Here is an 18,341-nt window from a genome sequence, read left to right as displayed (position 1 = left end):
AATGAATGAATGAATTATTGAGTTGAGAAGATTGGAGTCAAGCGTCATCAGCCAACCTCCACTTGGGCGCATTGAGGGATCATCAGGGGCGCTGGGGGGTAATTTATACAACAGCACTTAACTTGTCCTAAAACTGTGATCATTATGCGGGCACTAAGACCATGTATCTCACCCAGCAGGTGTACAGCAAGGGGCGTGGTTATGATAAGACTACGTATTTTACTACATGTTCAAGTCAGATCCACTTATTAGCCGTTGGAATAAACACGTATCCACATTCAGTCGTGTGTGCTCCTTCCTCAACGGCTACAATAGTACAAATATATCGTGCACATCGATCATGCAAGCGACGTATTGTGACAGACAAAACATTTACATGCTACTCAATTGGACGGCAGAATGTCTAAAAAAATTATCTATCCACGTGTTGCCATTCAAACAACAAAATAATTGCTTAATATGTACATAGCCTTTCTGCTCAGTCAAAAGAGTCCAGATTCAAAATTGTATGTAAATTGAACCAGGGCCATCATTTTTTTCTGTATTCATATTTGTTAGGATATTTTTTGTGTGATGATGGTTTGATGATGATGATGGTTCAAACACCAGAGTAGTAGAAATTAGTCTTGAGTCATCTCCATTTAAAGAGTTTGTCATGTGCTGCCACACATTATGTCATGATTTTTTGGAAAACCGAAATAAGACTGGGGAAAAAATGACATATAAATAAAAATAAATTAGAGATAAAAATTTACCCGGCGCCGGCGCAGAAGTGTTTTCTTCAAGTTTGGGCCGGTTAAGATCCATCTACAAATAGTGCGGTACGTTTTTAAACTGATCTTTCTATCAAATAATTTAAGTATACAAAACATTTTTTGTTTTTTTTAATCAATGTTAAAATATAGAGTCGTTTTTATTCTGTATATTTTACCACTATTGTGATTTTGTGCGCGTTTAAAATTGTTCGTCATTTATACACCCTCCCTCTATTGGTTGAACAGTCCCGTCATACATCGCGTGGCCAACGGCTCTTCCAACCGAAAGCTCGCTCAATGAATTGCCGTCTTCAATTTACACTGGTAGATTTCCTGAAATATATTGAAGAAAGCCCCGTCTGGGAAAAAAACGTGAAACCCTCCGATGCCACGGACACCACTCGCCTTCAGTGTAGTTGACTAGTGTGCGGAGCGTGCGTTCTTAGGCTCGCTTCTGAATTTTTGGTCGGGGAGGCTGGGGGGACTTCGGCGCTGGTCCCAAGAAATGATGGAGCTAGAGACGGCCAGTAGCCGGGTTGACCTGGGGGCCGTGGGAGACCTGGTGATGCCACCGAGCAGGCATGAGAAGAGTCTGGGACTACTCACCGCTAAGTTTGTAACTTTGCTGCAGGAGGCCAAAGACGGAGTATTGGATCTAAAATCTGTGAGCACGCAAAGCAGTCTTTGTTGTTAGCTAGCACATGTCATCGGTAGCTGCCTGCTGTCGTTAGGTTTCATGCTCTTTTTTGCTAGCCTGTCTGTTAGCATAGCCTAGCTTTCTGACAGTCTTGATTTGAATCCTCGATAGCTGTCGTTTGGGTAAACACCCTGGTTACATTTCAACGCAAACGCCAATGTGTTTACTTTTACCGAAAGCGCTCCAATTCAAAGTGTGAGAGTAGTACCTTGTCAACTTTTCCAGGCTGCCCCCTGCAGATTTCCAAGTGCACTAAGTGGGGCAGCCTTTGTCGCTTTTTTCTGATGGTGCATTTTTCTTTACACACGGACAATGCAGCATAATTGATTCGTAAAAGACATTCGTGTTGAATTCAAGTGATTTTTTTGTGTCTCAAAAATTCATAGACTTTCTGTGACCTACCCCTAAGAGTTGAATTGAACTCGAGTAATATTACATGAAGTTACAAGATATTATCCACTCACACTTTTTTAGTCAAACCACACTCAAGTGAAGGGGTTTGAGCATACACGCACCTGCAGCATAAGCTGCATATATATATATATATATACAGTAAAGTCTCGTTATATCGATATCGGATATACCGATAGTCCCGGTTATATCGATACTATTTCTATGCACGCACGGAGAAAATTACATGCAAACGGGGTCGGATATATCGATAGTCCCGGTTATATCGATATTTTTTCGGACTCCCTTGAATATCGATATAACGAGACTTTACTGTATATATACACACATACACACACACACACACACACACACAGTGGTTATCGTGGTTTTATTTTCCACTAAACTTGGCACAACCCTGGTTCAGAAGGAAGTTGATCAACACCAGTTCTTCGTATTGGTTTGAACAGTATGCCTGGTCTCGGGTATGAGTTACTTGAATTTCACACTGTTATTAACACAATTTTCTTTTGATGTGCCTTTTTTGAGTCAGGCAGCGGACACATTGGCAGTACGGCAAAAGCGGCGGATCTATGACATCACAAATGTGTTGGAAGGAATTGGGCTGATAGAGAAAAAGTCAAAGAACAGTATCCAATGGAAGTAAGCCGACACTCGTTCGTTGCACCCCCCAAGTTTTGCTGTTTTAAAAGATAACTGATGCACACTCAGAGAGTGGAGAATTACACGCTCAGCACACAGTAACTTTTCCAATTGGTTGTAAATCACACAGTTTAAGAGAGGAGAGGCTGTAATTTCTCATGCAAATAATACAGAATATTGCATTTATTACCGTGTGAAAGCCATTATAAATAAACATAGTAGCTATTTGGCCACTTTCTATTATAACGATAAGCAACAGATAATGATTAAAAACTTTTGTCATTATTGGAAACTCCAAGGCTCTCCAAAGCAGGAGATATTCAACCTTGTGCAGTCCAGACTATAAATGTGTGTCACTTGAAGCCACCACTGGTTAATTAAAGCAAAAACTGCAAGTGCTCGTATCAATTTTCACTATTGAAGGCAACAGTTCGTAAACAACATTGCGAATTCGAACATGCACTTGTATGAATCAAATTATGATATCAGGCTGTGGCAGAGCCAACAACTTACAACACGTTTGAAATAATTTGTTTCTAAATAATATAGAAATAATATTGTTTTAAATAATATGAAATGCCAAATATTTACTGTACTGTATTTGGCTATTCATTTCGCACTTGATGGACGGGAAGTCACCCCAGAGACCCAACTGGCTTTATTTAAACAATTAAGTACCGGTAGTTTGTTTGGTATGTAGTTGGGTAGTTTTCTCATCCTGTGAGGAAAATCAAATTATGACAGCAACATTTACATTTGCATACATCAATAAAGAAAAATAAAAAGCAGCATTGAATAGGGTAAATAAATTTGATCCAAATTCAAGCAACATGAAAGGGCTCAAAAATGTAAAGTTGGTATAAACATTTTCCTAAAAGTATATATAAAGAGAGGATATAAATAGAGGAATAAGTATTTAAAAAGAAACATCTTTATGATTATGTGACAAATCTGCTTGTCAGTTTTTGGTCTTTTTTTTTCAGGGGCGTTGGCCCAGGTTGTAACACTCGGGAGATAGCGGACAAGTTGATTGACCTAAAGGCAGAACTTGATGATCTGGCCATCAGAGAACATGAACTGGACCAGCAGAGAGTCTGGGTGCAGCAGAGTATCAAGAATGTCACAGACGACTCCAACAACAGTCCATATCCTTTTTAGTTACTATTAATCTGTAAATACAATGTGTTGCAACTTGCACACACACTCTGGTTTACAGCAAGAGATACAGCACTAAACACGTCTGACTTGTTTCCAATAAGTTGGCGAGGATACACCCTAAACTATTCCGCTTGTTGGAACTCAGACAATGTTTGTTTCTGACCAATTGTCCCTTAACGCACTTATACTATGGCATATGTGAAACATGAGGACCTCTGTGGAGCTTTCAAAGGTGTGAAACTCATCACATTTGTCCTGTTCTGTCATCTCATCATTATGATTTCACATTTTTCATGAGCCATCACTGATGATCTGTCCTTACGCAGGTGATACACTTTTAGCGATACGTGCCCCCATTGGCACTCAGCTAGAGGTTCCCAGACCAGAATCTGTAAGTACTGTGTGTATCACATTTCCCGATGTCCATCTTCTGCTCGTGTTTTTTTTTTTTCCCTGACCGCGCCTGTTTAAATACAGGTTTTAAATGGACAAAAAAAATATCAGATCCGTTTGAAAAGTTCTTCCGGCCCGATTGAGGTTTTACTCGTCAATAAGGACCCGTCCAGTGCCTCTCCAGTTGTTTTGCCGGTCCCTCCTCCCGATGACTTACTTCAGAGTCTCCCAGCATCATCGCCCTCCTCCCAGGTCCAGATGTCAAATTTACTCTTATTCTCATTTGGTTTGGTCCATTAACTGTCGAGAAAAGCAAACAAAAACACTCAAGTTTCTATTGTAATGTATATCATATTCCTTGACCATCAAGGAAAGTAAAAATGAGTCACCAATGACGTGACTTACTTCTTCACTTTTCTCAATCGGTCTGCCTAGGCTACAAAAGCAACTCCAGAATCTGTGAAAACTGGTTGTTCCACCACATCTTCCACTAGCGAGCCATCCTCAGTTACAGGTGAGGTCACTAAGTTGCCTGATGTAGCTTTTTTTTATTCATTAGATTCTGTCAACTGGTGTTTTTTTGTTGGGTGTCTCGATCATATTGTTGAGATCACATCCATAATACGCACAATTGGATCGAACTTGTGACAGAAGCATAAATCTTGATCAATTTATAATATGTTCCTCATACATTCGTTGACATTTCACAGTTTAAGATGCCAGTTTTAATCCAATATTTATTATACATGTACTGTTGCATAAACAAGTGTAGCCGACTGGAACTTTTTGGTCACTTGTAACCAGTACATTTTGTCGAGTTGTCCATTATAATCAGTTATTTGCCACATCATCTGCTCTGTTTCCAAAGTCACAAGCACCAATCCAACCACAGATGCTCCCGGTGCTATTCCTCAGCAACTTCAATCCTCTGCCTCATTGGATGGATCTGCGTCGTCATCTGCGTCCGGAGTGTTTGAACCAATGAAGCCAGACCCATCTGAACGTGAGCACGCCTATTTAAGTCATGTTGTCGTCAGCAGTTATGATGTGCCACTAAAATACAAAAAGACAGAGTGAAATATAAACTGCCAATTCCGTTAAAACAAGAACAAATGGTATCAGTGGATACATAATTATTATTTTGAATAAACAAAAAGAACATTGCAGAATCTTTGGTCTAATTTTAATCATATTTCAGGGACATAGGATCACTTTCAGCTAATACTTTATTAAAGTTTCAGTTGAAAAACTAATACAGTTTTCGGAATGATTGTGGCCCCACGCAAGCATCCAAATTAATGAAAGGTTTTATTGGCCTGGTCAAAACCCAGAACACTTGAATTTGGGTTGATTTGAAGAGGCATTCAGTGTTGCATTCAATTGCTTCGTGTCAAAAATGACAATGTCTATCTTACTTGTGATGCGATACAGAATCCGAATCAGAAAGCCCTTAATAGTCCCACAATGGGGAAAATTGCATAGCAACAATATGAAAGGGAGTTGGGGGGTGAAAAGACAAAAAACAAAGTACAGGTAAAATCCGATTTGCGACCAGTGCGAGTTACGACCACCCGTACTTACGACCACTACTACCAAACCCTTTTTTTTAATTCTATGGCTATGGCAGCCCAGCAACGCTGTTGAGATTTGAAGTGTGTTTGTGACGCATTTGGTAGAATAAAGACTCGAGACCGTCCTTCTTGTTTAGATTGAACAAGTAGGATGTTTATTTGCCAGAGCACACAGAACAACAGCTTCTCTCAACATTGTATAAAAACTATTTTTTTAATCGCTGTCAAAGGACTATATAGCGTTGCTCAACATTCAGCATGCCTCATTCATCTTAACAGAGAATAATACAGCATTGCACAAAATAACTGTTTCTTCACAAACACGTACGAAATTTTGGCCAGCAAGCGCGTGATGGCACCATGGGGGGGGGGGGGTGTCCACCGATGGCGAGGCGGGTGGGGGTTAGCCAGGGCGAAACCTAAAGCGGGTCGGGTTGAGGGTCCCCCGACGCCGGCCTGGGCGAAAGCCGAGGCGGGTCGGCGCGCGGGATCGGCGCAACGAGAACGCCAACACCACCTCTTTGAGACTTTTTACTTCGACGTCCGCCTAAATCCGATCGTGTGTGTTGGGCGACCTCTTCTGGCTTCTTCGTTAGCAGGGAGAGCGATTTTTCAACACCACCCTTTCGTGTGAATCCCTGCGTATTTGGGTCAGCAGAACGACACAGTAATAATAATCGACAATACGAAATCTAAAATGATAAAAATGACACTAAAAGTTAGAAGATTTATAATTGAACTACAAGAAGTTTGGTATATAATAATATTCAATAGAAAACATTCTTTAAAAACAACAGATTGACATCGGATACTATTCTGTCGTATAAACCTTGCATAAGCCATTTTGAATGCATTTTGACTTACGACCGTTTGACTTACAACTGTTTTGTCAGAACGGAACCCCGTCGTAAGTCGGATGTTACCTGTATTCTAAGCATAATAGAAAAATCAGAGGACTGACATGTATACTGTAACTGCAAAAATGTTTCATAAAGAAGGGTACATAGTGCAAGTGTAAAATGTCAGATATGTATACTGTAACTGTGCAAAATGTTTCATAAAGAACTGTAACAAAATTGTTTTTTATTTGTGTTGATTTTTACAGTGCTGGACTTTCCCAAAGAGCTTTCGGAAATGTTTGATCCGACAAAAGGTGAAATTAAATCACTAACAAATTGTTGTGCAATGCAAAGGAAGACTTTAAAACTAAATGCACTTACATACCTTATCTTTATTTTGCAGAGATCATAAGTGGAGATTTGTTGGAGGGCCTGATGTCATCAGAAGGTGTGACACATACCTTCTATCTATCTATCTATCTATCTATCTATCTATCTATCTATCTATCTATCTATCTATCTATCTATCTATCTATCTATCTATCTATCTATCTATCTATCTATCTCTCTCTCTCTCTCTCTCTCTCTCTCTCTCTCTCTCTCTCTCTCTCTCTCTCTCTCTCTCTCTCTCTCTCTCTCTCTCTCTCTCTCTCTCTCTATATATATATATATATATATATATATATATATATATATATATATATATACACACACACACACTGAAACCATTTGTTTTTGTGTTTCTGTGAGACATCAGACATTTGGGGGTGTCATATGTTGTTATTGCTCTTGCATGGTCTATTTGAGACAACAGCATACGACACATGACCTCTCCAGCTAGATTTGTGATTCTCCTCTTAAAGGACATCAAACACAATTTTTTTGTTTCCTAACTGACATCAGAAAAACGTTTTATAGCATCTAAAATACCCAAAACACGCAGGCTGATATTTTTAGTCAAATGCAAAATAAATTAAAAATAAAAATGACTTAAAGTTTCCAAAAACAACTTCAAAATGAAACCGGAAATGGCCAGTTTCAGAAGGTCCCGCCCCCTTATTCGTGACGTCACGCCAAGACATCGTGCCCTGCTTGAGAATCAAAACAATGGCTTCAGAGTCTGAGAAGATGCTTCCTTGTTACTCATCCAGTTATGAACATGATTCAAATAGTTCTGAAGAGGAAAGCATAAATGTTTGCAATTGATTAAAGGAGTCCTCCCATATCAATTCGAGCCGTCAAGGACAGCATGTAGTGTCCCAGAAAATGCAAAAGATGGCGCCAAAGCTCCGTTGGAAATGGGCTGATTTGTCTGCTGGGAATTTGTGCCAGCGAATATCAAATAGTAGTCTTTGTGCAACACAAAACTATTCACCATCGCGTTATTTATGTGTTTTCCTTCTAATTTCGCCATAAACAGTTTTCAGACCAAACAAAGTACCGCAATACATTGTGTGTCTCTTTCTCAGTCAGGGGGCGTTCCAAATGTGACGTCACGCAGGGGATCGCCATCAACTCGAAAAAAAGACTATCTGAATATTCAGTGCGAGTCTGAAAGGACCACCGACGTCACTTTTTTGTTTCCTGACATCAGAAAAACGTTTTATAGCATCTAAAATACCCAAAACATGTATGATATTTTTATTCAAATGCAAAACACAAATAAAAATGACTTAAAGTGTCGAAAATCTGCGTTTCGAATTGGGCATTTTCAGAAAGTCCCGGTTCGTGACGTCACGCCAAGATGTCTTGCATTGCTGGAGAATCAAAACAATGGCTTCAGATTCAGAGAATATGCTTTCTTGTTACACATCCAGTTATGAGTATGATTCAAATAGTTCTGAAGAGGAAAGCATACATGTTTGCAATCGATTAAAGAATTTATTCCATGCCAATTTGATGCAACATTGGGGGGAAATGTCTCACCCAAAAAGAGGCAGAAAATGGCCACGGAGCTCCTGTGAGGAATGAATTCAGCCCGTTTCCACAGGCTGATAAATTCCTTACATGGAGCTTGGACGCCCTCTTTCTGGTGCAACACGAGGTTTTCAGACCAAACAAGCATTGACGTGATGGAAGGACTGCTACAATGTGTCCTTTTTTACGGTCACGGGCGTTCCTTCAGTGACTCGTCTCGTCACCAACTCAAAAACAAGACTTCCGGAATATTCAGCACGAGTCTTAAAACGTGAACTATAGCTATATGTGGTGGAATCCTATTAAAATACGCTCAGTAGAAGTCATTTGAAGCCATTTGACAAATTATGGACACAACTTGTCCGGAGACATCGGTTGTCCTTTAAAACGTAAAATATAGCAATATGTGGTGGTATCTTTGTAAAATGCGCTCAGTCGAAGTCATTTGAAGCGAATTTACAAATTATGGACAAACTTGTCCGGAGGCGTCGGTTGTCCTTTAAGGTAGATGTATATACTGCGGTAAAATCCAAAGTAGAAAAAGAGCAGGAATATTGGTAGTATAGGAAACCAGGCTAAATTGGTATTAAATTGGCATTTCCATTGTGGTTGAGATAAAATGACTTCGGAACAGCGATATATGAATACATTGGTAGTCGACTCATTCCTTGAGTTGTGGCCTTCAACTTCACAGGCGTCACGTCACTTTGTGATTGGCTATCATTCTGTTTTACATTGTAATCATTCAGTCTGTGATTTACTGGAGTAGATGTTGACCAGACAGCGATTTTTTTTCTGAGTAGAGAAAAAAATCACTCTGATAACACCACAGGATAATCTATCAGAATCTCATATGGCATTTGCTAACGTTTGTTAAAAATGCTGCACATTGGCCCAATTAATTGGATAACACCTTGAAGTTATTATTGTAATTTGCTTGTGTGGCTTGTCCTTATACATTCCTCTTCCTAATCTGCTTTTAGTGTTCTCGCCCCTCCTGCGTCTGTCACCCCCACCTAGTGACCACGACTACATATACAACCTGGATGAGACAGAAGGCCTGTGTGACCTATTTGATGTACCCATTTTAAACCTCTGACCCAAAGACAATCATCACAGAGGGGAACCCTTCGAGGTTAATGTCGCCCGAAGTCACCTCGTTGACTGTGAAGGTGAGCATGAAACAATGCAAACTGGCTCGGTGTTAAAAGACTCCTTTGAGCAGGGAGCTCGACCTGTCCTCAGTCACTCCACTTCATCCACGGGAGGAAACCACCTGCAAGATACAAAATTTTTATTTTCAGCTTTTGAAAGAATCATGAAATAACAGAAAAAATATATCTATTTTTAGATTGGTGTTTATATGTATGTCAGTGTTACACACATATATATATGTACTTGCAAATGAATGTGTTAATGCTTTTGCCTATGTGCATATTACATGAAATTTGTATACGTCTGGTGTCTTCAGGAAAAAAAAAATCTTCCTATCAGGTCAAGTGTCATGACCACCTAACGGAACGCAGCCTTTATCAACCACCAGCTGCTAACACATGGCTTTCATCAGTCCAAACACAGCTGGTTATATATGCACTATCTTTGTGTACATAAAGTTTATATATTGTCTTAGCAGCATATCAGTCTATTGTCTAATGAACTACATTTGTAGCATGGGCATAAGAAATAGAAATGCGCACAACAAATTCAAAGTAAACATCAAGACAATATGCAAAGGACCAAAAATAGTCATTAGGGAAATGCTGATGTTTGACAAATTTTATTCTTTGAACATATGTTTTTCCATTTTGATAGTTGAACATTGCAGTGTGTTTTTAAAGAATGTATATATTGTTTGTCTTAAACTATCCAGCTCAAGTTAACACATTTGAGCTGGATGTGGTTTACTTTCAACGCCCTTGTGTCTTTGACGATTTTATCGTTATTTATATGAAGCATAAGATATTTAGCAAAGACCAACATACTCTCCACTGCGATTTTCCTTGCTGTTTTTTAGTAATTGCCATGTATTTTGCTCAGTTGGATGTAAAAATCATGCATTTATTTTGAAAACAAGGCTGGGACACCTTTTTTTTCATTCGTTTTTGCCCAGCATACAGTGAATACGTTTTTTTAGTCTTTCTGAAATGCTCCCTTTGCTTTTTTTTACCTATGTATACATACGTAGAATAAGTCAATTGTTACTGTTTCAGACAAATGTCATCATTCTACACTTTCTGTAAAACTCCTTGTGTATTTTAATTTCCCCAGACACGCTGTACATACATGAAATAGTAAAGCATTTTGCTTTTTTGTCTGCTTGTTATATTAAAGAATTGTTTTGAGTTAGAATTTATGAAATTTATCGCGAGACCATCAAAGCATCTTCTCTCGATGCACTTTACATCACTGTGGCTAGATGGGCTGTACTAATTCTGTCCTTTATCACCAACCAGACATTGTTTTGTGAGTACTCCTTCAAATAGACCAGTGTCACTTTGAACCTGAGAGGAAAGCATGCCTGGATGAGTAAAGTTTGTGATTTGGAGTCAAAATTGCAGGTTCCCACAGCTTTTTAGCTTAGAGTCGGTGGACACCTGGCAAGCTGTATTTGCTGCGGTGTCTTACTCATTTTTACATCATGGTCATGCTTCCCCTTGGAGGGCAAGTATGACTGTGAACCCATACACAGACATGGCCAAAATTGTTGGTACCCCTCAGTTCCCAAAAGACAAATACACGTTGATCATATAACTTTAATGTGGAAAACAATGTATAAATGTAACTATTTAAAATCAAAGTGCAATACAAATGCATTGTGATTCAACAAAATTAATGTAAAAAGGAAAACCGAAACAGGCCTCCTTAAAGATTATGAGCCACATTTGGTTACACAACCCTTTTAGGTAATCACTGCAATCAAATATTTTTGGAATTGTACCAACAATGTTGTCCACCTGTATAAATGTATGAATACCACATATTATCACATATTATCATGAGTCATGAGTTTCACACACTTATCAGTGTGTGAAACTCATGACAAAAAGTTAGCGGACACCCGGGCAGGCAACTCTGAAAAGTTGCCTGCACGGCCATAAAGTTGCCTGCTCCATTTTCAGAACTTGAAACAATAAGACAACTAATCGCAAAAAAAACATTGTTGCGAAGTATAAATGATGTTTTTAATTAAGGAAGTACCTACCACAAATGCTCCCTTGCTTAATTTATGGTAAATGTCCCTTGCTGAAGAGTTTGCTCCAGTTGTCGTTTGTCGTCATGGTGCACAATGCAATGTTTGCGTTGCGTTGTCTGCTCAAAGCCACGTGGCCTCCTCTTTCTAAGCGGCTTTCAAAACTCTCAAGTACACTTTTCAGAGTATGCGAATTTCCAAACGAAAGTTCGTTTGGCAATTTGCATACTTGGCACGGCAGCCAATCAGAAGCCTGTTTCGTGCTTCGGACTATACCATGACTGAAAAGTGTATTTGAAAACTTAGAAAGAGAGGTCCACGTGGCTTGTAGCGGTTTTCTTGTCGCTTTTGCTTGATTGAATCAAACAAATGTTTGATTTGAAATTTTTTTTTTTTTTCTTGAAGTTGTCAGCCACCCGGGCCGAGACGTTTTGAAAGTTGTACGCCCGACGTAAAAGTTGTACGCCCCGGGCCTCCGGGCAGACGTTATTTCAAACACTGATACTATTATTACACAACAAATTGATGGATCACTATTTTTTTAAACCCAGAAGCCAGGAACAAATTATTTGTTTAACTTTTGTCCCATTTATTTTAGAAGTGTGATTGACATAAGAAATTGAGGTACATAATTTACCTTCACGGGCCGCATAAAATGATGTGGCAGACAAGCTCTCTCCCCAGGGCCTTGGATATCTGCATGGGCTGTATTGCATATTGTAAATAAATTAACACTGAAATATTTCTGGGTTGTTCTGACTTTTTTTTACCGTGTCCTCTCGTGTCTCCATCAGTTTTCAAAAATTAAGATGTAAATTTTAGTACACGATGGCAGTTCGTATTTGTGTGGATTAGATTGAGAGATAATATGAATTTGAAGAGAGGATAAGATCATGTCTAATTGCACCCGCCAATTAATTGTCTTTATTTCGAATGAGAATGTGATGTGAATTGTTATCAGTTTTCTGGCAACTTCTTCGGGGGCAGCTGGGCTGTTCTCTTGTGTATTATGTCATTTAATGTGCAAATAACATTCCTCAAGAAAACGTTTTACTCAAGGCTCCAGGGTGACCATCTATCCTTCATTTCTATTGTTTCAATTAGTATTAGTCGGATATTAGGAAAAGGTAGTCGAGTGGTTAGCATGCTGGCTTCAAGGTGGAAAGATCTTGAGTTCAAGACCCGGTCTGGCCTCCCTGTTTGGAGTTTGAATGTTCTGTCTGGGCCCGCCTGGGTATTCTCCGGGTCCTCCGGTTTCCTCCCACATTCCAAAAACATGCATGACAGGCTGAATGAACACTAAGTGTGAGTGAATGGTTGTTGGTCTCTGTGTTTCCTGCTGTTTGCTGGCCACCAATTCAGGGTGTCCCCTGCCTTGTGCTCGAAAACGGCTGAGGTATGCTACAGCACCCCCAAATGAGGATAAAGTGGTCCGGAAAATGGATGAATGGATGGATATTAGGAAAGAAAATGTCCGTCACACCAATTGGTTTTCCATTTCACAACTTTGCTGCTGTGAAATGAGATGTAAATTTCTCCACTGCGAGACTAATAAAGGCAAATCCAATCCATAGACGTTCCTGCCTTTCTTTTCCAACACACTAACATAATTCATAATTTTTAACATGTTTTTTTAACAGTATGAGTCAAAATAAGTTTATATTAAAAACAATTGCCCAAACTAGGAATTACGTCCAATTTATTTACTGTACTGTATGTTCCCAAATATATTATTAGGTTTATTTTGAAATGGTTAAACCGGAATTGGAATGTCAAAATTGGTTAACTTTGCTAAGGATTTTTCCGTACCTAACTAACCCGGAACTTTAAATTAAACAAACCATCCGAGAAAGCGCACCACATAGTTTTGGACCTGTTTTGTACCAAGTTCAGACCGTTGTCTTTGGGTGGCGACTTTTTCAAGGCTGACTTCGCACCTTCTGTGTGGAAAACAGACTGCTGCAAATGCCCCTCGCTCTGAAAGCAACGGTTCCTACGGGAGAGAAATACTCGACTTACATTTTCTAATCAGGTAAGACGCACGATCCTCTTTTTCACACACCCTTTCCAATAAAGCAATGGTCGCAATCATTTTATAAGAGTTTGACTTACCGCCACTTCTTTAATGAAGTTTTATTTTCATCTTTAAAAACAAGTTAACAACATAACTAAAGATTTTTTTCTCGACTTGAGGTGGGCTGCTGCGGTTGGGAAAATAAATCAAACAAACACCACAACGATTTTGGGTTGACTGTCTGTTTACACATTTCGACATTATTTTTCATTCAAATCTCGTAGTTGTGTGTGTGTGTGTGTGTGTGTGTGTGTGTGTGTGTGTGTGTGTGTGTGTGTGTGTGTGTGTGTGTGTGTGTGTGTGTGTGTGTGTGCGCGCGCGCGTTTTGGTAGGCTGTCAGATTAATATTGGGCAGTTGAGAGTCCTCCTCCTCCTGTCCTTACACATGCACTGGAGGGGATGGTTTGGGGGGGTGCTTCGATACACACTTCCACGATACACGATCACAGAAATGGTGGATGAATGAAAAGTGGCACCGTGTCTAAGCCGTGCAGCAATGCACACTGCCGAGAAATGCTGAACATGTCATTTTACCATTTAATGGACCCCAGGGTAGGTTGCCTTATTGTTTACTGGTGCGGCTGCTACAATTAGCCATAGGACCTGTATAATCCCATGATGACCTAAATAATATTTCCCTTGAGATTACAACACTTTAAATGTGTAAATGTTTGATCGGTGAAATCCACAAACTTTGTTTGCAGTAGATGTAAATAGTTGATAATGGTGTTTATACTTTTTCCCCTTTTTATCAGCACTCTTATTACCAGAATAAAGCAATGCCCAACATCTGGTGAGTCAGAAAGTAGGTTAGATCATTCATCAAAGATATTTAGATTTGCACTCAAGGATTGCTTTAAGTTTATACTGGTTTATTTTTCCCCTGGCAGGCTCTTGCATGAGTCTGTAAAGACAAGCAGGCCAAGTGTGCTTCATCATTGCATGGAGGGACATTTTATTCAGCGCCTGGAACATTTGTTGAACTGCTGCAGGAACGTCAATTTTATCATTTTCACCCACTCCCAGAGTTTGTATTGATTCATAAAATTGGGATGCTAACAAGCCGCACTTTTTCTTTTTGCATGCAAAATGACAGGATTTATCAAAGATGAAAAACAGTTACAAAAAATATAATAATAATAAAAACAAGCAAATCATGGTTGGAAAAACCACCTTTGGAGAACGCTGCAAGAATTTTTAAAATAGGATAAACACTCAGGATAAATATAATTTTTATACCGCCTTCCGAAATTCTAATCACATTGAAATTCGACCAAAACTGTATACAGTATCTTTCATTTATCTGTGTTCTCTTTGACTCTATTTTTTTCTTCTTCTACCCAGGGAACAAATCTCCTTCCCTGATTGGCTCACAAGTTTCAGTTAAATTAGCTTAATATTTCAAATGATGACAACTGACCTAAAAATTAACTAGTCTTGATGACAGATTACGGGTGAGGAAAGCAGAGTGAGCAGTAAACTGGCTCATTGTTTTTTTTTCTTCTGATTTTCAGGGCATTTGAAGTGCAAATTCCCTTTCCTCCCTTAAATTCCACCAAGATAGTGGCCCCTCTTCATGTTGAAACTTCAGAGTACTGTATCAGCATACATCACCAGTAGTCTGTCGCAATAAACTTTTTGAGTCATGACAGACCTAGTATGCTCCAGGCTTCAGTTGTGCTTCATTCATGAATTACTCCAGAACATTCCCACTTTCTTGTAAAGTGTCTTCTGGATTAGGGCTAGTGTTTTATTGCGGTGAGTTGACCTTTTTTGCCACTGCACATTTAACTTCCTGAACACCCCAAGGATGTTCTTCCTCCACAGCCAATGTGGATGATTTAAAACAAACATGCTTCACTTCATTAAAATGAGACGTTGTCTATTCAAAGACATTGCCTCAGGATGAGTAAAGTGAAGCCGGTAAAGATGTGGGGGGCGGGGGGTGACTTGTTTTGACAAGAGATGCAATAAAGTGAGAGGGAACTTTCTTTTCCAGAGGGGAGTCATGGAATGTGAACTCTCCCAGGATTCGTGTACAAGGCGGGGCCCATTCATCGCTCTGAACACAAGCAGGCACAAGTTTGAACTCCTCTGTGTCTTCCTGACCTCACGAGCACGTAGAAGAATTTGGATCACCCTATCAATGTGCTGAGAGCGAAGGATAAGGGAGAAGGAGGGGGAGAATCAGCAGGAACAACTGCTTCTTCTGTCCCCTCTGAGGGTGCTGTCTGAAGATTGAGGAGGAAGTGTGTAACATCAGTGTGAGTGTGTGACTAAGTCCGCACGGCAAATGCGCCAAAGTTGAAAGCTTCGTGACTTTTATGCTGTGCACCATAAATGTATGACGAAACAGGAACATGCCTGTGCTTTGTATCCCAAAAAATGGTTGTGTGCAACGGTATGAGTCATTTTAGATGAAAACGGCTTCTTTAAGAGAAACTCACAGAACATGGCTGCTTTTAGTTGAGCCCGTTTGAGTACAGCTGGAATGGTGGCATGGTCATACCTTGGCGTGCTACCATGTACCTTCTCACAAATAAATGATATGATAAAAGCAACACGTTGCTTTTTCAACCAAATGTTTTGTGTCTACTTAAAGGACACCCGACGTCTCCGGACAAGTTGTGTCCATAATTTGTAAAATGGCTTCAAATGACTTCTACTGAGTGTATTTTACAGATTCCACCGCATATATTTTACGTGGTGATGAGTCCGTATGTTACGTCACTGAAGGAACGCCCCTGACCGAAAAAAGGACACATTGTATCAGTCTTTCCATCACATCAATGCATTTAACTGTACTTTGGTCTGAAAACGTCGTGTAGGACCAAAAAGAGTCAGAAGAGGGCGACAAAGCTCCGTGTAAGGAATTAATCAGCCCGTGGAAACAGGCTGATTAATTCCTTACACAGAGCTTTGTCGCCATTTTCTGCCTCTTTTTTAATGCTACATTCCCCCATCCCCTATTGCCTCAAAATGGCACAGAATAAATTCTTTAATCGATTGCAAACATGTATGCTTTCCTCTTCAGTACTATTTGAATCATATTCACAAGAAAGCATATTCTCCGAATCTGAAGATATTGTTTTGATTCTCCAGCAAGGCAAGACGTCTTGGGGTGACGCCACAAAAAAGGGGGCGGGACCTTCTGAAACTGACCACTTCCGGGTTCATTTTTTGCAGATTTCGGACACTTTAAGTCATTTTTATTGGTGTTTTGCATTTGACTAAAAATATCATACTGCGTGTATGGCTATTTTAGATGTTATAAAATGTTTTTCTGATGTCAGTTAGGAAACAAAAAAGTGATGTCGGTTGTCCTTTAAATCAATGAAATGATTTTACCACACAGCACGTTTTATTTATGTCTTTATTTTGTGCATGTCAGGTTAACAGTTATCAATCATTTACCAGAACCAGCATACACCGCTACATTTATTATGTAAACTGACAGGCCTGCTGCAGTAAAATTATCCAGACTTAATCTATGCGTATCTTGTTGTGCGCCGTGTGGAACGGATACGGATTGTTTTTCAGCATTTTTGGCCACGACATTCATCAAGGAGGAGACTGTGCTGAGCGGTTGCGCCTTTTCGGCAGCATGGATATGCCAGTACTGTTTTTGAATGGGAGGAATGTCGGTGCCATTCGACTGACATCGCTGGACAGCTCTGGGGCCATTGTGCTTTTTTTGCGCCTGTAATGGGCAGCATCTTCACAGCCCCCCTTTGTTCAGTGGAAGGTCGGTGCTGTTGGACAATCTGCGGCTGGATGGATAAATGGTTTGAGGAGCCCGCGATAAGAAGGAAGGAGCGTCAGTGCAGAGCGCCGATGCGTATATGGAACTGTCGCGGGATGAAATTGAAGCTGATTTATGTGGGACAGGAGATGTGAGACGATCTCTTTTCGTCAATGGATGCTACAGCTGCGTGTTTGCTTTCAACATTTAGCTTGTAGTCGACGTGCACATTCCACCATGATGTCCCTGATCCACTGGTGAAGAGACGCTTTGATCCTCTCCTCTTTCATCTGGAACTGCTTTATGTAACAAAGAGGGTACAGAAAGTGCTTAAGAATGAATGTCTCTTTGTGTCTTTGTATTGTCATGTTATTTGTTATTTAGGTTTTTTTTTGGTTCTTTTGACTCCAAGACGGCGCCGCGAGAGTGGCTGCCTTTCCAGCAGCTCCTGTGTTTTGCTTTTATACTTTCATTTCTTTCATAACTTTGCTGCTGTGAAATGTAAATTTCTCCATTGCGAGACTAATAAAGGCAAATCCAATCCAAGAGACCAGATTATAATTTCACTCGTGTTGTTTTCGTTCACTTGGAAAGCTAAGTATCTTGCTTCAAATATGGCAGAGCTGATATTTCTTCTAATTTGTCATTCTGAAAGTAGAACCGTGACTACTTTATTGTATATTAGAAAATCAATTTCCATTTACAATGGAAACTATTTTTTTTGTTTTGCTTTTGCATTAATAATCCACAAGAGTGTGTTATGATAAAGGAAATACAATATAATACAGATTTATTTAGATAGGACTTTCACAGCTGCAGTTGAAACAAAGCACTTTACGTACATTTAACGTACATATTACGTCCAAAGAAATCCATGAATATTGATCAATATTTAAAATCTCACGGTCAGCTATTGAGAAAACGGAATGTTTTTAGGTGTGCATTATTGTAC

At 39.7% G+C, this 18,341-nt stretch overlaps 2 protein-coding genes across 2 annotated transcripts in view; both read left to right on the top strand.

Annotated features, from left to right (window-relative positions):
- Positions 1–1,024: 1,024 nt before the first annotated feature.
- Positions 1,025–12,317, top strand: e2f4 (E2F transcription factor 4). Its single transcript, XM_088997003.1, has 11 exons — positions 1,025–1,419; positions 2,396–2,505; positions 3,489–3,650; positions 3,852–3,895; positions 3,990–4,054; positions 4,141–4,308; positions 4,492–4,570; positions 4,925–5,059; positions 6,733–6,780; positions 6,870–6,914; positions 9,367–12,317. Exons 1-11 carry the CDS (start codon positions 1,261–1,263, stop codon positions 9,480–9,482), a joined length of 1,131 nt encoding a protein of 376 aa, XP_088853129.1. The 5' UTR covers positions 1,025–1,260; the 3' UTR covers positions 9,483–12,317.
- Positions 12,318–13,389: 1,072 nt separating this feature from the next.
- elmo3 (engulfment and cell motility 3) overlaps positions 13,390–18,341 on the top strand; it is a 28,560-nt gene continuing 23,608 nt past the window's right edge. The window contains exon 1 of the mRNA XM_088997001.1: positions 13,390–13,605. The gene's annotated coding sequence lies outside the window, so the exon portion shown is untranslated. The remainder of the gene's footprint in view (positions 13,606–18,341) is intronic.

The sequence above is a fragment of the Hippocampus bargibanti genome, linkage group LG05, assembly GCF_051943395.1.
Source record: "Hippocampus bargibanti isolate YZ-2025 linkage group LG05, ASM5194339v1, whole genome shotgun sequence".
Taxonomy (NCBI): Eukaryota; Metazoa; Chordata; class Actinopteri; order Syngnathiformes; family Syngnathidae; genus Hippocampus; species Hippocampus bargibanti.
This window is presented reverse-complemented; position numbering and strand designations above follow the sequence as displayed.